The 23,314-nt window shown below is 38.3% G+C and overlaps 1 protein-coding gene across 1 annotated transcript in view; it reads left to right on the top strand.

Annotated features, from left to right (window-relative positions):
* The first annotated feature begins 2,319 nt into the window (after positions 1–2,319).
* The window catches only part of DTHD1 (death domain containing 1), a 60,540-nt gene continuing 39,545 nt past the window's right edge, over positions 2,320–23,314 (top strand). Inside the window, exons 1-5 of the mRNA XM_069494944.1 lie at positions 2,320–2,590; positions 4,872–5,487; positions 9,468–9,798; positions 12,473–12,652; positions 13,835–14,079. Of these exons, the coding sequence (XP_069351045.1) occupies positions 2,320–2,590; positions 4,872–5,487; positions 9,468–9,798; positions 12,473–12,652; positions 13,835–14,079 (1,643 nt within the window). The remainder of the gene's footprint in view (positions 2,591–4,871; positions 5,488–9,467; positions 9,799–12,472; positions 12,653–13,834; positions 14,080–23,314) is intronic.

Below are 23,314 nucleotides of genomic sequence, written 5' to 3'. Positions count from 1 at the left end.
TCTTAAATTCCTTAAGAGTTTTACCCTCTATGCAGTCACCTAAACTAAAAATTTTATTCATACTTCACTACCAAGCACAGTGGCCAATAGTATTTCTCAGATAAATGAATGGATAGATTTTCCATGCTTTCCATTCTTCTGCCTCTGTTTGATGGTTTCGTAAGTGCTATCTCCCTACTTCAAAGCCTTCTCAAGGAATCCCCTTCTCTGGCGTGTACTGTTGCCACGTTAGTGCAGACCCACAAGCTTCCTGACTCCTATGTCTTGGCCGTCTACACCACCTGCAGCACAGATTTCATTATAATGCAACTTGATTAAAAATACTTAATTTCTCTCTTTTGTCTGCAAGCCAAAATTCTAACTTTTCCTCCCTCCCGACTCTCCACAATTACTGAACTCCTCTCTTGCCGCTTCTAACTTATTAACTGAACCTTCCTCCAAACCCACACTTTTCCGTTTTTGATCCCACTGCATAATTGTATGCCTCCGCGCTTTGATCCTATTGTTTCCCATGCTGGAATGTTTCTAGCCTGCTTTATCCTGCTCACCCTTTAGCTCCTGATTTAAACATCTGCCAAGCCTCTAGTGAGAATTAACATTTTACTCCTCAGAGCTTTCATGATACTCTCTCTTCATACTTCTGCTCTAGCTCTCAGCATAGTCTAAGCGTATTTTAATAATCTATTCATGCATCTGCCTCTCTCTGAAGTCCTAAAAGGCTCTACCCCAAGCTCTTAGGTGGTGCATGGCCCACAGGAAATGCTACAGAAAGTTTTCAAAACTGGCATTGAATTAAAGCCGTATATGTACATTATTATTGAGAAATATACGTATATTTCAGGAGTTAGAGAAAAAATATTGAATCAGAAAGTCTTTAGTATTGAGAAGAGGCTGAAAAAAATTAAAGCGATGTGGTCCACGAGGTGACATGGCCTCATATTTCAAAAAAGGTCCTCTTTTCAGTAAAGTGAAGTGGACTGAAAAATAAGATTTTTAGGAGCGAAGGACCCCCACCCAGTCCACGGCCCCCAGTCTTCATGCTGGTCCTTTCCTTTTTCTTCAGAGCATTGGGACCAGGAGCAGCGCGGGCAGTCTCAAGCCTGGTGCATTCATTCTTTGCTCTTTCTCTCGCTGGGCTTGTTTTTCCCGTCTCGTCTTCCAGGTGTCCTGAGTGGAGCAGCCCTAAGACCCTCGGTGCTTACGATGAGATGCGGCACCGCCGGCGGGCGGGAAGCCACCCGCTCCCTTCGGAGAGTTTCGTTGCATTCCAGTACCCCTGAGGGAACGGGAGCCTCTCTGGAACGCACTCCCTGCCCTCTGCCTTCGGTGTGTGTCCTCCCTTCTTAACGCAGGGAGCCTGGAGAGGGAGCGGGCTGCCCGGTTTACCCCGCGCACCCGGGCTGCCCGCGCTGGCCCGCGTGCGCGTGCGGATGGGGAGGCGGGGGAGCCTGCCGCACGGGGATTGTAATCACACCTGGTACAGACTCCTCGCTAGTTCAAAGAAAGCCGCTCTTCAGGTTTGCTTTCTTGTGGTGAAAGGGCATTTGAGTTAAGTAGTGGGAAATTATCAGAAAGTAAAGAGGCCAAGTCCCTATCTCGGTCTCTCTGCAGATTTACCACATAGGAAGGTAGTCATTATACTTAACCTCACCAATGGTAACAGGCTCTGCTCCAGCAGAAACATCTTGTTTCTTTTAATTCTTTTTATAAAAACAATTATAAATATATACTAATTAGAGTGAATTAGAAAGACCTCATATGTAACCATATCCAACTTCAACAATTATTAATTTTTATAGCCAATCTTATTTCATCTAAACCCCTCCCCTACACTCCCAGATTATTTAAGAGCAAATCAGACATCGCGTTATTTCATTCACAAGTACTTTTTTAAGTATACAGGGTTCTCAGCGATATTGCTCAAACAGTTTACCTTTGATTAATGAATTGCTCATCCTACCTGGAGTCCATATTTTGTTGCCTCAAAACTCAGACAGTATTTGGGCTGCCCTGGTTTACTGAGTCTGTAACACTGAAGGAGAGAGTTGGGCTGTGTGAGCCAGCTCTGTCCCTGGGATTACTCTCTTCTGTACACAGTGGCACTCAGGGTGCAGGAACGCCCCTCCTTTGGTCACCTAGTAACTTTTCACTAGTCAACAAGAAGCTGAATAAACTACTATGTTGTGGGAAAGTGCTTGGCTAGCCGATTTGGACCATCTCCTAGATTTTAGGAGAAATAACCATCGCCAAGTTTTAATTTGCTAAATCTTTAGGCTTTGCTGGCAGGAAAGAAGCATATCATCACTCTTGGAGCACGACATGGAAACAGAGGATGTGGGCTCAGGTAAACTGGGCCAAATATTGAAGCAGATTTGGAGACAAAACCAGATGCTGAAGCAGGCACTCCTGGGGGCTGACCTCCGTGAGGAGGCTGGTGGGGCCCCGTGGGTGCCCACAGTGGTCTTCCTGGCTCAGGAGCTCACTGGGGCGCTTCACCGACTGCTGGATCACAACGCAGGCACCTTGCGCTCCGCCTGCCAGCAGCTGCACGTGCTGCTCGACAAGGAGAACCAATGCAGCTGGAGGCAAGGCAAGTACTGTTTTAGTTTATTCTTTCTCTAAGAAATACTGATTCTGCAAGCACACAAACAAGGCTAAGGTAGTGTCTCTGTCCACAAGGCACTAACAATATCATATGGGAGATGAGGCAAATGCACAGTAATGCAAGGAACACTGAGGCCCGTCCCATTAGAGATGTACTAATGAAGTGCTTTCGGTCTTCAGAAGCAGACAAAATCCCATTTTTAGGTTTGGGAACAGGGAATTCTGCTAGAACAAATGTGGCATTTTAAATGAAGCTTAAAGAATGAGTTGGATTTATGCAACAGAAAATTGGGAGTCTTGAGGTTATTATTAACGGGATCTGAGACTTAGAAATAGGAAATTATAGGCTGAGTTTGATGCAGAGCACACAGTTTTTCTATATCAGAACATAACCTTCTATCTCTAGAGTCATTTTAACTTGGACTTACTAGTTCAAAACCACTGGGAAGACTGGAGTGGGAAGGATAGGGAATTGGATCTCCCCACACAGTGTGTGTGTGTGTGGGGGAGGGTAGTTCGTGGGAACAGGCCCAGTTATGGACGCTGTAAAGTGCAGTAAGGCAGGAAGAACCTGGTATCTGATGGATATGATCTTAGGCAACAGTTACTCCAGATAAGAGTATAGGTGACATCATGAAATCCAACTCTAAATAATATGGTAATGTAATGTCAAGGCAAGTGGGAGGAATCCAGGGTAGATAATATTAAGAAATTCAGTCTAGAAAGCAAATAGTAGGCATCCGGAAAATCTGTCCAAAGGCAGCGTGACCCAGAAGCTACCAGCTGGATCGCGTAACCAGGCCTCCAGTCTCTGGAGAGAACTGAACTTGGTCCTAGGCAACATATTAAGACCGATACCTATTCAGGAAAACAAAGACTCAGCTCCCAGAACAGAAGCCAAAGATAAGACAGAGTCTCAGGTATAAGGAGAAAAAAAAATTGTCAGAACTGGAGCCCAAAGACAAACCTGGACTAGTGAAAAAATGATTTGGTGATGATTCTAAAACTCTGGGATGCGGCTTTAAATCACACAGTCCTCAGTTCAGAACTGAATTGTAAAGATTGGAGAGCTGCTAAACCTGGGGAAGTCAGCAGGAGACCCCAGCTGGGAGGGTAGAGGGATGGACAAATAAGGGAATGGCAAGAAGTGAAGATGAAATGAGAGATTATATCAGATCAGAGCCTGATGAGGATTTACACCAGAGGAAAGAGGCTTGATTTGATTTATTCATCCTTGAGTAGCCACTGCAGGCTCCAGTCAGAGAACTGGCATGATCAGAGCTGTTCTTTAAAAGACTAATTTGAAAATTTCCAATCATCACAAGCTTAGCAGGAGGAATGATGTAAAACTAACCCAATTATCATAGCGGCAAACTACACCCCTGCCCCCCATATATAGCATTTTCATAAGCAGGAATAATACAGCTATGGTGTTTCCACTGCGTAAGCCTCATCTGGGGTGTTCAGCTACTTTTAGGCCCAGCATTTTATTTTATTTTATTTTATTTTTTATTTATTTATTTTTTTGAGACAGAGTCTCTCTTTTTTGCCCAGGCTCGAGTGAGTGCCGGGGCGTCAGCCTAGCTCACAGCAACCTCAAACTCCTGGGCCTAAGGGATCCCACTGCCTCAGCCTCCCAAGTAGCTGGGACTACATGCATGCGCCACCATGCCCGGCTAATTTTTTTCTATATATATTTTAGTTGGCCAGATAATTTCTTTCTATTTTTAGTAGAGATGGGGATCTCTCTCTTGCTCAGGCTGGTCTCGAACTCCTGACCTCGAGCCATCCACCCACCTCGGCCTCCCAGAGTGCTAGGATTACAGGCGTGAGCCACCGCGCCCGGCCCGGCCCAGCATTTTAAATGGATAATTGATCAACTATAGTACATCCAGAGGCAAGGGAACAATTCTCAAAATCATACCAAATGAGAAATGATTTAGGGAGACATTAACTTCAGTTCTTATTGAAAGGGATGGGTCATGGTATCTGTTTTTAAATATTCAAAGTATTTTCATGAGCAAGAGGGATTAGATTTACTCTTTGCTACTATGTTAAAGGTAGTTTGTTTCCAATTCCTAGAAATGTTAAAAGAGTGACAGTTACACAAATGATTTCTCCTTCATGAGTTTGGCTTAAATGCCCAGTAAGGGCCTTCGTAAGTTTTTAAGATTATCTTTCCATATCTCATTAGATGTTACTGCAGAAGCATAATTTGGTTTAGTTTTGTATTTATTCTGTGTGTGTGTGTGTGTGTGTGTGTGTAGAAATCATTACTTTCGTAGACTGCCTCATGCAAATAAATGACCATTTGGGGAGCACTGCTAGACTTCTGGAGAAAGAAGAAAAGGCGATGTGTGATTTATGCGGCACGCACGATGAATGTGTTCTGCAGCAGACAATGTCCGCCATTCAAGACAGCAAAGCAACAGACATTGCTGCAAGAAGGGAACTAGATGTCATAGAAACAGCTACTGTTTCTCCCAAAAATGGTGAGGAAAGTCATTACACAAACCAGGTCCAGTTAGGAAAAAATAAAACACATATGAATTCAGAATTAGTGGAAAAAGAAAACAATACATCATTGAATGGAAATGTAATGGGGCAAGAAGAGCCACAGCACAAAATGTTCCCAGATAATGCAGAAAATGAAGGTGATAAACAAATCGAACACATGACTGTTGAGAACATAAATGGCAACAAGGAGGAGATTCATGACATAATCCAGACAACAGAGAGAGAAATTGAAAAGACCTCAGAAAGCCAAAGAGAAGAGATTACCACATCCTCAGTGACATGTGATATCTCCAATAAATATGTAAATAGTCTTCTTCCCAACGATTCAGAGAATATAAAGCAAAAGGATGACATAATGGAAAAGGAGTAAGTAAATGCAAAATGAAAAGTTTTTATATATGCCTACTTATATGCATGTTTCTGTACTTAGTACATGTCTTAGTCCACGCAGGCTGCTATAGCAAAATACCGTGACCTGGGCAGCTCACAGCTGTGGAGGCTGGGAAGTCCAAGATTAAGACGTTGGCAGATTTGTCTGGTGAGAGCTTTCTTGCTGTGTCCTTACATGTGGAAGGGGTGACTGAGCTCCCTTGGGCCTATTTTATAAAGGTATTAATCCCATTCATGAAGGCTCCACCCTCATGACCTAATCCCTTCCCAAAATGCCTCTTCTCCTGACACCGTCACCTTGGGGGTTAGGATTTCAGTATGTAAATTCTGAGGAGACAGAAGCATTCAGACTATTGTAACATACATAATATTTGTACATGAACACAATTTTATATTTCCATTTCATACCTCCATAAGATATTTTAAATCATTAATTCAGTCTAAATTACTCCTATAAAAATTTATATGACCGCTGTTACTAATACTGTTTGTTTCTTGTACTTTTAGGAAACAAACATATTAAATATGTTTTAAAGGAGGAAGGAATTGAGTACATAAGAAAGTAAAGTGAACAATTGTCTAAAGCATGGCCACTTTTCTAAACCACTACATTTTCAATTATAATAAGAAAAACTAGGAGGCTGCAGTGTTAAAAAAAATTAGGTAGAGAATTTTTTAGCGTCAGATTTATTTCATTTATATTCCCAAGAAAATCATCATGTGTTTTGAACCTATGTCTGTGAAAGCCAAGGGGGCTCATGGATAAGCCTCAGGAGGTGCTTAAAATCTAATGTGTGTATGTTTATACCCATTTTGTTTCCTTGGAGATGGTCCAGAGCTAGCATCAGATTCTCTAAGTGCCCATGACTTCCAAAAAGTGAGAGACTGATAAATTTTGTAAATTATTTCCCCTATATAAGGAGGTAATAATTCCCTATTTGTACAAATAATATAAAATATTCACAGACCCTATTTTCCCAGGAAAGTATAACATCCTTAGAAGACAACGGGTAATAGTGAAAAAGAAATCATGTGTTTTGGGAGTCAGACAGACTCAAGTTTTATTTTCTGTTTTATTACATACTAGTTTTGTGACCCTGGGCAACTTGTTTTCTTTCTTAGCCTCATTTTCTTGTTTGTAGAAATAATATGTACTTCCTGGGATTATTTGGTAAGGTCAAGTGAGAAAATCATGTAAAGGGCCTGGCACTGTGCCCCCTGCAGATGTTCACGCTCAGGTAAATGTTAGTGTGTTAATTTATTTCACCTTCAACAAGCCTCACTTTCTCCACCTCCCACGCACTACCACCCTTCACGTCCCTGCTTCTCTGCCAGGGTGTGTTGATGCTCTTTCAGACGTACAATACCATTTCCAGAACCATGATCTTAGCCAAAGCATTTTGCTCACCATAACCGTAGTTATCTCAGCTATAACATGAAGAGGTTGGCCTAGTTTAGCTGTTAACGTTCCTACAGGTCAGAGAATCTAATGAATTCTATGATTGCGTATATTCAATGCGTGAAAGGCCTCCATAATTTGTAAGAATTACTGCTCCTGCAAAACAACTACTAGTCAATATGTGGTTACCTGCTTCACTTGAGAAAAACATTGACATTTCATATTCTCACATTCAGAAATGACTCAAAGCATCAGTTAATGAGTCATTGCCTGAACCGCTCCCTCTAACACCTCCTTTAGGTGTTTCCTGGTTAGTGATTTCCTCTTTGTGGCATCCAAACCAATTGTGCCTGGCTTGCATATTTAAGAAGACTACTTGCAATCTCTCAGCCTGGGAAGCCATCATACCACGTAAAAGATGTGTGTGATAAACAAAACTCGTGCAGAATCTGTTGAATCCCCCTGGACAGCTTTCTGAAGGAAGCCTGTCTCTTCTAGTGTTGTTGTCCTAGTACATATGTGAAGGAGAAACAATGTGATTACAATCATGTGTCACTTAACAGCAGAGATACGTTCTGAGAAATGGATAGCTGGGCGATTTTGTCATTGTGCAAGCATCATGGAGTGCACTTACACAAACCTAGATGGTATAGCCTACTATGTACCTAGGCTATATGGTATAGTCTATTGCTTCTAGGCTACAAACCTGTATAGCATTTTACTTCACTGAATACTGTAGGCGATTGTAACACAATGGTATTTCTGTATCTAAACATATCTAAACATAGAAAAGGTACAGTAAAAATATGGTATTATAATCTTATAGGACCACCATTGTATATGTGATCCATCATTGACTGAAAAGTCATTATGTTGTGCATGACTGTATTTAATGGTTGGACTAGAATCTAATTGATTAGGGCTGGAGAGGTTGGAGCATTTACAGGTCTTCTCATCTACTTCATCTCCCACTTGGGAAACATACCTGCTGGAAGAAGAGTGTATTGAGGTGGTTTCCAAGGCACAGAGGAGAGTCGTTTCTAAGTTATACACTGCCAGGTCACCACATCCTCTATTAAACAATGTTTCATATTTTCTGAATTACCATCATTGCAATCCCCGAGAATACTCAAGCAGACCAATGTGCTGGGTAATCTTCTATTCCTTCCAACTTTATGAGTTCAGAATTGCAAATATAAATAAATGACTCTCTGTGCAATTTCAACATTGTTTTTTAGATTTCTATGTTACAGTGCACTTTAAAATTCTACTGACCATTAATTGAAAAACATCTAAAATCTAATGATTCTAGAACTACACATTAATGATATATAATATATAGACCCTCTTATTTCTCTTCAACATTGCCTGTATTTCAGTCATTTCACTGGTATAAATGAGAAGTAGCAAGAAGAAGGGAAACTCAAGATGGTAATTTTAATTCAACATTTACTGAGCACCTATCGTATGCCAACCCATTATTATAAGAAGTTTAAATGTTTTGTCTCATTCGATCTTCACACTATTATGGGTTAAATGTTCATTTTAATTTGTAATGGACAAAGTAACCAGTACTTTCAAATGATTTGAGGGAGTATGATATTATACTTGAGTTTGGGCTTTCACATTAAAGATGGATGGAGCCAATTATTGCTTCTAAAACTTACCAGCCATGAGATCTGTAAAATCAAGTTAAATTTTCTAGACCTCAGTTTTCTTGTCTATAAAATGGCGATGATAGTGGTATCTGCCTAATACAATAATTGTGAAGATTAAGTAAAATAATGTGTAGCCTAACACCTAGTCCATAGAAAGCACTAAAATATTACCTATTTTAATAATAATTATTAATGTGTAAGGCCAAACAAATTGTACATGACTAATCTCAAATTTGAATTTGGATTTATAAGACTATAAAATCCTTGGAAAATGAGATTTTTGATTGATTCTTTTGAGGATTGTAAATAGTCTGGTCCAAATTACCGTGATTAATCATAAATTCATAGTTCTTTTGTACCTTTCTCAGTTTTTCTAAAAAAATCTAGTAATCATCATCATTTGATCATTTGTTTAGACAATTCCAATACCTCATATATGATTACTCTCTCTCCTCTCAATTGAGGAAACTATTCAGGTATTTAGTAGTTGGTTAATTAAGAAGCTTCAGCAATCCCAGATTCTTATTGTGGAGTGAATAAAAGTGAGGAATGAATCAAATCACTTGAACAATAATAGTAATCACAACAACAGTTATTATAGTTAACATATATAACACCTCTATGTGACAGACGTAGCCCCAATTACTTAATGTATAACAGTTCATTTAGTTCGCACAACTTTCCTAGGAGATAGGTATTATTTTATCACCATCTTACAGTAGAGGAAATTGAAGCAAAAAAAGGTTGAGTATCTTGCCCAAGGTCACAGGATCAACAAGTGGGAGAACTAGGTTTTACATTCAAACCCTAGCTCTAGAGTTTGTGCCTCTCTGCATTTAGCTATAAAGCATATAAATCAAATAATTGGAAAAATGACATTCTTTTTGTTTCCCACGTAGGTACCTTGATGTGCTGAGTGATGGTGCTGACCCCCAAGTGTCTTGTTATATTACAGCACCATTATGCATTCTACAGCAACTAAAATGCCAGATAATTAATAACATGAGTTCTTTAATAGTGAGTGATTATGAAGAGTTGGTCAGCAATGTCATCACTGTTGAATGTTCAGACAGGGAAAAGAAAATTCCATTTCCGATCTGCATTGCAATTCCATTTACTGCACATTATAGGGGAAATAACAGGGACATCATGGTGAAAGTGTGTGACGTAAACCTTCAATCAAGTTACTTAAACCCAAATTCATTGGAAGGAATGAGAGGAAGTTACAAGGTTGGTAAATACTTGGCTCCTCTTCTGAATATTACTCAGACTAACAGATTGTAGCATAGATATAATTGCTGCACTGGTGACAAACGGAAGGGTTGATAGACCTGTGCCTGGGCATTCCCACTTTGTTGCTATCCATGGGGCAGAAATGATTGGCCAAATTTAGGAATAGAGAACTTGAGTCTAGGACCTAACAAATGTTATTTTTTCCACCTGAGTAACAAAGCCAACATCATAGCTTAATTACCTTAATTCTATAAACTAGCTTTAGGCCAACATTTCCAATGTGGTGGACTCCTGTTTAAATTAAGGCTGTTAGAATTGTCAGATGATAGCAGCTTTACTTTTTATAATTTAGGAGTTGGGAAAATATGTAAAAATAAAAAATAATTGTGTGTGTATATGCCTTGAGACATCATAATAATTAGGTCTACAAGTGGAAGTTAGTCTGTACATGGAAGATTGTGTATGTGGTAGTTAGGATGCGGGCTGTGAAGGAAGATTGGTTAGGTTTGAAATCTGGTTGAAATCTCTCTTTCTTTTCTGAGTTTCAAACAAGGTTATATAGTTGAATATGAAAGGTAAGCCTATTCTAATTACTCCAATTCATGCAACTGATACATTTTATATTTAGTGGGTAAAAAGAAAATAAAATTTTAGGACAACCCCCCCCCCAAACTCCTTACACAAAAGAGAATGCAAAGGCCTCAGGCACCTGTGAGGAGCTGGCCCCACAGATCATTCCTTAAGGGAATTCCCACTGCTCTCCCAGAAGCCAGGACTTGCAAACTGTAGCTTTAGGTCTGCAGGATGTGTGTAGCTCCTAAAACCTAAAATCTGTCCTGATTTCACACTACTAATGAATTACAAGTTTATCTTTACAGTCACAGAACAGAGACAAGACAGGATAAAACATTCTTTGACCAACCCAGGAACATCTACATAATTTATGCTTCCTTCACTCTTTTTTCTCTTCTAATATTGGCCTTATTCTTATGTAAAATTTAGATTTTCCTGGGAATCACAAGAATGTAATGATTTTGTCTCCCTGCCCTTTCTTTCTTTCTGTATCCCTTCAAATGTTAAAACTTCCAAATTCGCCTCTGAAAAATACCTACAGCTTTGTCTGTGGTTTGTGTTTTTCCCAGACAGGTCCTCAACTTTGGCTTAATAAACCTCCATTGACTGAGATTTTTGCCTCAGTCATTTAGTGGGGATGATAAGTCTCAGAAGCATATAACAGTCTGCACAGCATCGCCCTTGACTGGGGCTTTCTAATCTTAGCCAGTCTGTGTGATTGTCACAATAAAAGCAAAAACTGCTCATAGCACACATACTTTTCACAAAATTGGTTTGAAAGATGTTTGGTAAATAGATAATCAAAGCAAAAGAAAAAAAGATAAAAGAATGATTGTCTATTATATAACATAAAGGCATAAATTTTTCTCTTTATAGTATTCTACTGGCAGTCATCCCTAATTTTCGCTCAAGAAAATTTAAACTCTAGATTCCTTCCAAATTGTTATGTGTATCATATGACATTTAGAAATTCTAATTCTTAAAAACTTTTTTGGTTTCTTAGTATCTGCCAAATGTGGTCTAAAATCACAGTAACCACCATTGGTTTCTGGAAGATTTTTCAACATTTTCTCTCGGCCAATTAAGAAAATTCACCATGACCTGAATTTTCCCAACCAGGGATTCATGCAGTGATATTGTGAAATCTCTTTCTTAGTCAGCTTTCAAATGATAATTTTCCCTTGTGATTGTCCCTGAAATGTTTGTGTGTGTGTATATGCATGATTATCCACTCATGCTGGGGCGGGGCTCAGGGCTGCTGTTTGGGGAAGCATGAATAGACCAGATTACTTCTAAGTCTGCCTTCGCAATTTAAGCTTTGGTGATTATAGGAGTAGATCATTTTGTTTTCATTTATGTACTCAGTTCCCTTTTGTGCAATAAAAAAGCTTGAATGTGTGCCTGCATATATGCATTACAAATTGGAATGTCACTGTATAAAAAAGAAACACAAATGTGTCTCTTTGCAGTCATCTCCACCCATTGCATGGAGGAAAGAAATAGATAAAATGACTTCATTTTGGGAGCCTAAGAGATTATCAGAAGAAAGAATTTGCTGACAGTATAGGTGCTATAGTGTTTGAGTAAACTACCTAAACAATGAAATTCTAGTCCTTAGAATACCCTAAAACAGTGTTGAATTGTTCTGGATAAAGGTCAAAATACTCAAAATCCATTCTAGCTAAAAGAGGCTGGGATTCCAGAAGCAATTAATATTTGTGCAAACACTGAATATCATTGCCTAGTATATGAGGGCTGTCCAGAAAGTATCCAGCCATGTACTACGTTCTTGTATTAACAATGGCCGGATACTTTCCAGACAGCCCTTGCCTTGTACTTATACATTTTTGGAGGGGATTTAATTTAAATTTCAAAATATTTTTTTCTCTGTTTTCTACCATGAAGTCCAAATTTGAGAAGCTCTTAATTATCTACTTATACTTCATCTCATGAAAGGACCATTCATTTTATGTTAATTCAAAATTATGGATGATTTCATGGATGGTATGTAGATGTTTTTCACAGTCTGCAGAGTATATACACCATGTACTTTTCAAACAGTGCTGTAGCTTGTTTTACTGTCCTTTAATCCATACAGGCAAGCTGTGCTGCAGTGAAAGCTTACCAGTTGGGTATCTTTTCTGTTGTGTCTTGTTTAAAGAAAGAGTCCTTCACAGTAACTAACAAAGGCCTCACTCTTAAGTCAAACGTGGATTCCAGAATATCCTTCAATTACCCTCCAGGAGTCTTCAGCTCACCAGTGCTTGTACAATTAAAGGTAAATATTAAAAACTGGCGAGTTCCTTCTCATAGATTTTGTGGGTCATCAAGCATGGTCCTAAAGAATACAGAGGGTACTGGTATTTAATATAATACTAAATGGATTCTTCTATTGTACCTGTAGTGACCTAACATATAGTGATATCAGTGAGATTTTGATGATTTTGAGCATATTAAGTCTCATTCCAAAATAAATCTCCACTTTATTTGAAAGTTTTTCCCAGTTAGTCTTTGGTGTTGTTTTGTTTATGATATTTATTGACAAAAACATATGCTGAGTATCTATGAATGAATTGATGAAAGACTTTGGGACATCCGTATTACTCAAGATTTTCATGTGAAAGAGTGGCTAAAAGGAATAATCAATTAAAATATTTATTACTATGAATATTTGGTTATAATTAATTAGGAAACAGTAGCCCTTTTTTGGGAATAAGGATTTAATATGAGGTCTACCCGGAAAATATCCAGCCGTTGTTAATATAGCGAGAATATATCACATGGCCGGATACTTTCTAGACAGACTCCATGTTACAAACACTATTTGCGAAGTTGTATGGTGTATCAATGTGCATTTTAGAGGATTTATTTCCTTAAATAATATTCCCTGTCTTTCTAGCCTCAACCATCTCCCATGCACTCCTCTCTGTTTCTCCCAGTTGTTACTATAAGTGGTATGTGAAGAAGAAAAATTAGGGAGAAAACATATAATAAATATCTTATAATAAATATTTTCTATAAACTTTGAAATGTTGGAATCATGTTAGCTATTTTTTATTATTAACCATTCTTATGGAAAGAAAATGCTCAAGTAAATATAGTCTTGTTTTACTATTTCTAAAGATCTTTTTATCTAACATTAGTGGTAATTAGAAATTATATAAAGTGTTTATTTTGTTTTTTAGGTCATTTTGGTGCCCACAATTAAGAGTGATTCTCAGTTATTTATAACATAAAACAAGGAACCCAAATTTCAGAAAGACTTTGTAAAAAGAGACTCAAATGCTGTGTATTTTATAAATAATATGTATTTTATAAAATGCAGTGTTGATTCCAGCTAACAATGTATAGAGAAGTCTACACTGTGTAAAATTTTCAGAAAATTGGATTAGAAATGTGCTGATACTTTGCATCTTTTGCTATTAAAATATAAGCAGATATATATTTTTTCTTTGTTTAGATCCAACCAGTTGACCCATCTCTGGTGGCATATTTAAAAACACAGCAAGATGCTTCCTACTCTGTACTGTCCACAAGTCCTCTGATTCACGTTCAGCACCCATCAGCTCATCCTTTTCAGAAGCCCGTCACTGTGTTCCTGCCTTGTTCTCCACATCCTGATAAAAAGAATCTTGGGTCTGAGATAGAGCAGAAAAGAACAGCCAGTGCCACAACAAACAGGATCACACCTTCATATTTCAACTGGTGAGTAAGATCCTAATTGCAAACTGACTTAGTGATACACAAATAAACTTACATGATTAAAAATCACAATCAAATGTCATGTATTTAAGTATCAGTATTAAAATGCTACGAAATATTTTTAATCTAGAAATTGTGAATCCATGAAAGATAATGATTCTAGCTGTAATAGGGCCCAAAGTGTGCTGTGTGTTAGCAATAAGTTGATATGAGAGAGGTAAAATTAACCCTTCCTTTCAAAGAACTTAAAATAGGGTTAATTACAAAGGTGTGGTAGGGTGGTTTTAATTTCTATATTTAAAAGTGTTCTATTAATACAGGAAAAAAGGTTAACCTTACCTTTTACAAAACAAACTACATTTGAATTTAATAGGTGGATTCCTTCTCCCAAATTTTATAATTAAACAAAATCCCCTGGCCGGGCGCGGTGGCTCACGCCTGTAATCCTAGCACTCTGGGAGGCCGAGGCGGGTGGATTGCTCAAGGTCAGGAGTTCGAGACCAGCCTGAGCGAGACCCCGTCTCTACTAAAACTAGAAAGACATTATATGGACAACTAAAAATCTATATAGAAAAAATTAGCCGGGCATAGTGGCGCATGCCTGTAGTCCCAGCTACTCGGGAGGCTGAGGCAGTAGGATCGCTTAAGCCGAGGAGTCTGAGGTTGCTGTGAGCTCAGCTGACGCCACGGCACTCACTCTAGCCCGGGCAACAGAGTGAGACTCTGTCTCAACAAAAAAAAAAAAAAAAAAAAAAAAATCCCCACCAATAAGACGGATATACATACTAAGTTACCAGCCAGAAATGAAATCAGAAAGGACCTGCTAACAACAAACAGGGTCCACTGAATGATAGTAGTCCTGATCTTAATTCTTACCCTTTAATTTCATAGTTATCTTATTTTTCCTAATAGAAAAAGTAGAAGAGAGCTTTCTGTTCTTTGGTTCTGAAGGGTAAACCTTAAGGATTTTTCTTATTGGTGATAACTCTAGAGTTCTAGGTCACATAATCCTTCATTGTAGCACATTAATATTTTGTACACTTGGAATAACTGTTACCAGGCCCTTGCCTCTACGTGGGAAATGGTGGCAAGATAGTGGCTATTTGTAAATAGCTTTGAAATAGCTCACAGCAATGAGAAATGGCCATCGAAAATAGCTAGCATGTTGACAGTTTCACACGTGCCAGCCAGTGTTCTAAATGCCTCATCTGTAGTCACTTAATTCTTCCCCACAGTAAGACCTGTGACGTGGCCGCCATCGATATCCCCACAAGCAGGAAGGTACCTTCCCTTTCATCAAGGCGTCTCCAGGTGTTTTAGATACCTTATCTCACCAGTTATGACAGTGTCCTGTCAGACTATTAAATGCCTCATTTTGTACTTTTTTACTAATACCTATATTATACACTTATGACACTGGGCTATGTTTCTTTCTGTTTAGCATCTTTCATTGTTGCTGCCTTGAGTTCCTTGTGGGAAAAAAATTGTGTTTTATTTCTCTGGATTTTCTTGTTGTAAATAACTTTATTACCTGCAGTGAAAAATCAGGAGAGAGAGAAATAACTGGCAAATAATTGAAATACTAACAACTATGCTTTGAGGGGCTACTACGCGCCAGGTTGAGTATGTGCATTATCTCATCCAGTAGCAACAGGAGCGCGTTGGGCCGTGGCTGTGAGAAGAAATCGAGTTGTTCCTGGAGTCCTACAAGTGACAGGGAACATAGAAATACAGACGGGACCCAGCTATGTGTGCTTTTGCTACCGAAACTAAATACATGTAATAGACAGTCACACGTCATTAACGATGGGGATGCATTCTGAGAAACGTGTCACTGGGCCGTCGTGTGGTTGTGAACACGATGGAGTGCACTCACGCAGACCCGGACGGCGCGTTACCGTACCGAACACGTCGGCAGTTGGAGCACAGTGGCATCTGTGTATCTCAGCAAAGAAAAAGTACAATAAAAATGCCGTGTTATAATCTAACGGGCCCACTGGCGTAGACGCGGTCAGTGGTTGACTGAGACGTGGCTATGCGGGCCGTGACCGTGGCGATGTCGCTGACCCGTGCTCCTGTGTGTCACGGTGGTATGAGACTGACAGCCAGAAATACTCTGCAGTTTCTGATTTAAAATGTAGCAGTCCAACAGATTCAGATTTATTCTACCCCAAACTCCCCTTAAATACCTATACTTATATTTTTTAAAAAAGATGAGAAGTTAAACAACCCTGAAAATGGATTCTGTCTGGTAAACTATTGCTGGAATCTAGTAAGTATTTCTACTCTCTAGAGGGTGGATGGCAAAGAATTAATAAAAATAATTTGTGGCTGACATCGTAAAACAAAGCAGCTACATTGGCCTAAGAGACTGTTAAAACAAACAAACAACAACAACAACAAAAAAAAACCCAATTTGCCTGTCTTGTATTGTTTGATCTCATAGTCTCTATATGTCAATGAGAATATAAATTCATCTCTGTAATATAATCATTTTAAAGTGATTAGATCACTGTCCCTCTGCCTCTCCTTTGCTACATTTCTACATCTCTCAGAAACAACGGGGTAGAACGTGGAGAGAAATGGGAAGCAGCATAATGAACTGTCAAGAATGGAATTCCCGCAAGCAGGGACAGAAAGGCAGAGGCAGGCGGGGCCCTGGCAGAAGGGCGCACCGCGAGCCGCACGTTTCCACGCTCAGTCTGTTCACGGCGCTGGAAACCAGCGAGCACAGGGAGAGCAGGTCACACCTCAGTCCAGGAATGATGCTCAGTAGAAACGGCCCGCGAACACTGAACCAGACACTATGCACATGGATCTGCCCTTCGGGTCTGAGGAAGAGCTCCCAGTAGCTACCAAGCTGACAATGGTGGGTAAGCCTCCGTTAAAGGCTAAGAAAAAAAACAAAATCCTACATAGTATTTTAAGAAAAAAGAAATTGCTACCAAGGCTACAAAAGAAGAACAAAAGCAACAAAAAACAAATGTGTAGAAATACAAAAAGAGAGTATCATCCTGACATTTCACAGTAATTTGAATAATGAGAATTACAGTGACCTGGAGAATGTTACGGAAACCTCTTTTGTAAGTTTAGTGGTATCCAGTAAGCGTAATTTCAAGGAAGCAGAAAGCCACCTTTCCTAGGTTAGACTAGGAAATGATGAAAGGACAGCAGGATGAGATATACAGATAACAAGCTGAGATGAAAAGGGACCAAGATATGATAAGGAGTCATTTCAAAGTGATGTGACCTAATAATTACAGGTGCCATTGAAGAAAAGACCAAGTAATCCTAAAAGATGCAATAATCAAAGGCATAATTGAATTTAATTTTTGATGTTGATTAAAGCCATGAGTTAGAAAGTGCTGATTGATTACTAGACAAAATTTATTAAAAAGACCCATACTAAGACATAACATGGCAAACTGAAATGTAGGTTTAAATAAAACATAATTCTACAAGCATTCATTCCACAGAAATAGATTGAGTAAAACGGAATTAAATCAGTCTGGCCTCACTCTTATTCTTTGTAGCACTAATATCAGGGGAAAAAATTGGCCCAAAACTTCAAACTTCTGAAAGGATGTGGTTGTGGAATTAGGGTTTTTTACCCCAAAAAAGATGTCATTTTGTTTTTGTTATTGTTTTTGTTTTTTTAAATACCAGAGCTCGGGCCGGGCGCGGTGGCTCATGCCTGTAATCCTAGCACTCTGGGAGGCCGAGGCGGGTGGATCGCTCAAGATCAGGAGTTCGAGACCAGCCTGAGCAAGAGCAAGACCCCGTCTCTACTAAAAATAGAAAGAAATTATCTGGCCAACTAAAATATATATAGAAAAAAAATTAGCTGGGCACGGTGGCGCATGCCAGTAGTCCCAGCTACTTGGGAGGCAGAGGCAGTAGGATCACTTAAGCCCAGGAGTTTGAGGTTGCTGTGAGCTAGGCTGATGCCACGGCACTCACTCTAGCCTGGGCAACAAAGCAAGACTTTGTCTCAAAAAAAAAAAAAAAAAAAAAAAAATACCAGGGCTCACAAAATGTGCAATATCATGTTCTTAGCAAAACAAATAGGCTGACTTAATAAAATAAAATTCAAAATATAAAAAATGGAAAGCATTATTCTTATTTTTAAAATCTAGTATTGAGCATAAATAATAAAAAAGAGAAAAAGAAAAAATTACAAAAGTAAAAGTTCACATGGCAGAGAGATAACAGAAAGAAAGTAAATTAAAAAATTTCCGGCAAGGTGACCTGTATCTATTTTTAAGAGACAGCTAAAGTAAGATAATATAAATAAAATTATCAGTTATGACAATAAATATAAATGGGTTAAACATAATTTATACTGTTGTCCATATTTCTTAGTCTTCCCTTGATATTTTTTAATACTTTATATGCTGCATGCAGGGTAAAGATTTCCTTAGATTATTAGTTTTGTCATCAGTTGTTTAAATTGTTCATTTCAATCACTATAACTTCCATTTCTAAAAGGCTATTGTTATATATAATCTTTCTTTTTTCCAAGCTGCTATGTTTTTTTTCGTTATGATTTATACAATTGACCTTTGAACAATATGCGGGTTGGGGAGCTGACCCCCACGCATAGGTGAAAATAACCATATAACTTTTGACACCCTCAGAGCTTAACTGCTAATAGCCTACTCTTGACCTGAAACCTTACCAATAACATAAACAGTCGAGTAACGTATTTTAGATGTTTTATGCTGTATTCTTACAATACAGTAAGCTAGAAAAATAAAATGTTATTAGGGAAATCATAAGAAAGAGAAAATAGATTTACTATTCATTAGGTGGAAGTGGATCATCAGAAAGGTGTTCATCCTCGTGGTCTTCACATTGAGCAGTCTGAGGAGGAGGGGGAAGAAGGGGAGATTGGTCTTGCTGTTTCAGAAGTGGCAGAGAAGAAAGAAAATCTGTGTATAAGTGGACCTGCGGAGTTCAAACCTGTGTTATTCAAGAGTCAACTGTACTTCTTCCTTTATTCCTTGAATTATTCTAAACATACTTATTCAATGGTTTCATTCAGATTATTTTTTCATCTATCTATTAACATGGTGTTTACTATTATACTATCTACCTATGAGCATAGTGTTATTTTGTAGACTACTTTCATACTAATTCTATCCTATGGCTCTTACCCTTAAACATTCATCTCCAAGTATTGATTGTAATTGTTGATCAGATACAAACATCAGCCCTTCTTCCCCTCTCTCCTCCAACCCAAAAAGCAAGTTTTTGTGCTTCTTTGCTACTTTCTTGAGCCAATGGGCAAAGGAGTTTTGTTGTTGGGAGAGCTACTTCCCGCTTTCATGGCCAGTGATGCTCTTCTGAGATCTCGACTTTATGAGTGTCAGCTCCCGCTTTGTTCATCTGGAGGGTGTATTTAACATCTGGGAATAGGTATTAAACTCTAGCCTCAAGCACCTGAGTGTTCTTCCCTTTCTGCCAGCACCGTTTTTTGCACATGTCCTATATTATACTGTAGAAATAATATATATTCCCTTTTCCATTTTTCATCACTTAGCACAACTGCAACATAGTAGATGCTCAAAAAATTAGGTAAATTAAATGAAGTAATGAGTAAACTTGTGGAAGTGTAAGTTATATTACCAATTCATCTAAATTTTTGACAGTGTTAAATTGATATACTGTAATGCACTCTGTTCTTATTAGAGCCAGAGTGGTAGATACATTTTTTCCATCTAGTAGAGCATAAGACCAGCAAATAAGAACCTGTCTCAACTGCTTATTGAACATTCTTTCATCAGAGAATGAAAGCCAGTTGAACATTTTCTATGGAAACCAAAACACAATGAAGCAATCCTTTCCTCAGAATGAAAAAGATAACTATTCGAGGTCAAAGCATAGCCTCAATACTAAGAATAGAAGGTCCATAATGTATTCCATTCCTTATGTCTGAATGATTTCTACAGAAAAGATGAGAGTCATTTAATTATGAGCCAGAAAATATTTCTCAATAGCAATATAAGGGGAGAATAATTTATTAAATAGAAATGTATTCCATATTATGCAAGAAATATTTTAGAGAGTTAGATGGGAAAATGTTTTTTTTTGTCCATGAAAAATGACCTTTCCTACATACTGCTATTGTTTTTAAGATTATCTTGTTCAAATATAAAATGTGAGTTATACCCGAGAATATTTGTAAAATGCATGTAAGTCATATTGCATAATAAAATGGACAATTGGTAAAGCTACTATGATATTTAAGAAATTGAACATTTTCAATCATATTATGTATCCATTATTTACACCACCCGTATCCCATCCCCTTTTCCCCACCATAATTCTCATGCCCACCAAAGCTTACCACTATTCTGAAATTTTCAATGACCTTTCCTTTGCTTTTATTTATTTTTTTTGCTTGATCGCATATGTTTGTATTGATCCCTATACAATGCCTTCTTCTTTAGTAGCCCTCTAAAGATTAAGGTTGAGTCACAGAGCTGGCTGTGGTTCATTTGGGGGCAGTAGGAGACAAGGGCATGAATACTAGGAGCATAGTCCACTGGAGGTCAACTCTGGAGACTACCTATGACATTTGGCATAAGATTCTAGGTTGACAATGTTTTTTTTCTTATGTCTTTGGGGATATTATACCACTCTTTGTGGATTTCATTATTAATGTTGTGAAGACTGCAATAAATACAATTTTTGTAACTTTGTGGGTGAACTGCTTCATCCTGCCAGCTGCTTTTAAGAACTTCTGTTTGTAGTTGGTGTCCTGCAGTTATTAATGATGTATCTAGATGTGAATTTTTAAAACATTTTCTGAATACAATACATTGTGCTTCCTGAATAAATGGATTTATCTATTTTCAGATTGCTGAAAAATTCTCATGTTTTCGAATTAAATATTGGCTCTTCTCCATTTTATCCACTGTGCCCTTCTGAGTTTGCAGTTAGATGTATAAAAAACTACCTCTTTCCAAATTTCATATTCCTTTACTTCTCTCATATTTTCCACCTCTCTGTCTCTGTGTGCTATATTCTGTGCAATTTCTTTGCATTCTAGTTTAAAAGGTCAAAAATTTTGTATACTTTAAAAATCTACTTTTAATGTATTATTTTAGTTATTGTTTTCAACAATTATATTTTTTATTTCTTAAATTTCAATTTGGTCCTTATTTAAATCTCCCTAATTATTCTTTTTTTTTTTCTTTATTTTTTTTTTAAGGGGTTAAAAATGTTTTTATTACATGAATACCTTGTACAAGGCTTAAGTCGGGGTTTTTTTTTTTGATAATTTTTTTTAATATGGGAAATATTCATGATAAATTATTAAGTGAACAGTGTAAGTTAAAAACAATAGTTTCATATTTTTTCCCCACCCTCCCTTTCTCGAGTCAGCACCTTCAAGTGTTACCACTCCCCAAACGGTGCGCAATGCACTCATTGTGTAGGCATACCCCCTTCCTCCTCCCACCCCCCACCTCAGTCTGATGTCCAATTGGCGTCGTTCCCAGATTTGTATTTAGGTGATGATCAGGGAAACCAATTTTCTGGTGAGTACATGTGATGCTTGTTTTTCCATTCTTGGGATACTTCACTTAATATAATGGGTTCCAACTCTCTCCAGGAGAACCATAGAGATGTCGTATCTTCATCATTCCTTATAGCTGAGTAATATTCCATGGTATACATATACCACAGTTTACTAATCCAATCATGTATTGATGGGCATTTGGGTTGTTTCCACATCTTTGCTATTGTGAATTGTGCTGCTATAAACATTTGGGTACATGTGCCTTTGTTACAGAATGACCTTTTTTCCTTTGGGTATATGCCCAGTAATGGGATTGCTGGGTCAAATGGCAGGTCTACTTGAAACTGTTTAAGATACCTCCATAATGCTTTCCACAGGGGTTGCACTAGTTTGCAGTCCCACCAGCAGTGTATTAGTGTTCCTGTCTCTTCACACTCACGCCAACATGTGTTGTTTTGGGTTTTTTTGATAAAGGCCATTCTCACTGGGGTTAAGTGATATCTCATTGTGGTTTTGATTTGCATTTCCCTGATGATTAGAGATGTTGAACACTTTTTCATATGTTTGTTAGCCATTTTTATATCTTCTTTTGAAAAATTTCTATTCATGTCCTTTGCCCACTTTTTGATAGGGTTGCTTGATTTTTTCTTGCTGATTTTCCTGAGTTCTAAATAGATTCTTGTTATCAGTCCTTTATCTGATGTGTAGTATGCAAAAATTTTTTCCCATTCTGTAGGTGGTCTGTTTATTCTCTGGACTGTTTCTTTGGCTGTGCAGAAGCTTTTTAATTTAATCATGTCCCATTCATTTATTTTTGTTGCTGCTGTGATTGCCTTGGGGGTCTTCTTCATAAATTCTTTGCCTAGGCCAATGTCTGTAAGAGTCTTTCCTACATTTTCTTCTAGAATTCTGATGGTATCACGCCTAAGGTTTAAGTCTGTTATCCACCGTGATTTGATTTTTGTGAGAGGTGAAAGCTGTGGGTCCTGTTTCAGTCTTCTACAAGTGGCTAACCAATTCTCCCAGCACCATTTGTTGAATAGGGATTCTTGTCCCCAGAGTATATTCTTTCCCGCTTTGTCAAAAATTAGGTGACTATATGAGGATGGTTCTATATTTGGATTTTCTGTTGTGTTCCACTGGTCTGTGTCCCTGCACTTGTGCCAATACCAGGCTGTTTTAAGAACCACGGCCTTGTAGTATTGTTTGAGGTCTGGCAAATTAATACCTCCCATTTTGTTTTTGTTGCTTAAAATTGCTTTTGCTATACGGGGTCTTCTTTGATTCCATACAAAGTGTAAGCCTAATTATTCTTGATAGTCTCTTGCTGCCTGCTTATTTTTTGTGATACTGTCTTTCATTTTATTAAACCTTTCATATATAGTTGTTTTCATCCTGTATCTACTAATTCCAATATCTGCAGTCTTTGGAGTGTTTGTATCCGTTGCCTATTGCTTCTGTTGGCTGTCATCGATGGTGTTTACCTCCTAATTTGGGAACTTCCGTTTGTGAGCATGCATATGTGGAATTTCTTCAGGTGTAAAATAGAACTGCTTTCCTCAAGGTGGCATTTGTTTTTGCTTCTGCTGAGAACCAGCTGCTACTTCCCTGGGACTACGTGAGTCTCCATGAGAGCCTTGCTTACGCGCTCAAGCTCACCTTCCCCATATGGTGGTGATCCCAAGGATCGGCAGCTTCACGTTCTGCTGACTT

This window comes from Eulemur rufifrons, chromosome 19 (genome assembly GCF_041146395.1).
Source record: "Eulemur rufifrons isolate Redbay chromosome 19, OSU_ERuf_1, whole genome shotgun sequence".
Taxonomy (NCBI): domain Eukaryota; kingdom Metazoa; phylum Chordata; class Mammalia; order Primates; family Lemuridae; genus Eulemur; species Eulemur rufifrons.
Note: the sequence above shows the minus strand (reverse complement) of the source record. Positions and strands in the feature narration are given on the sequence as shown.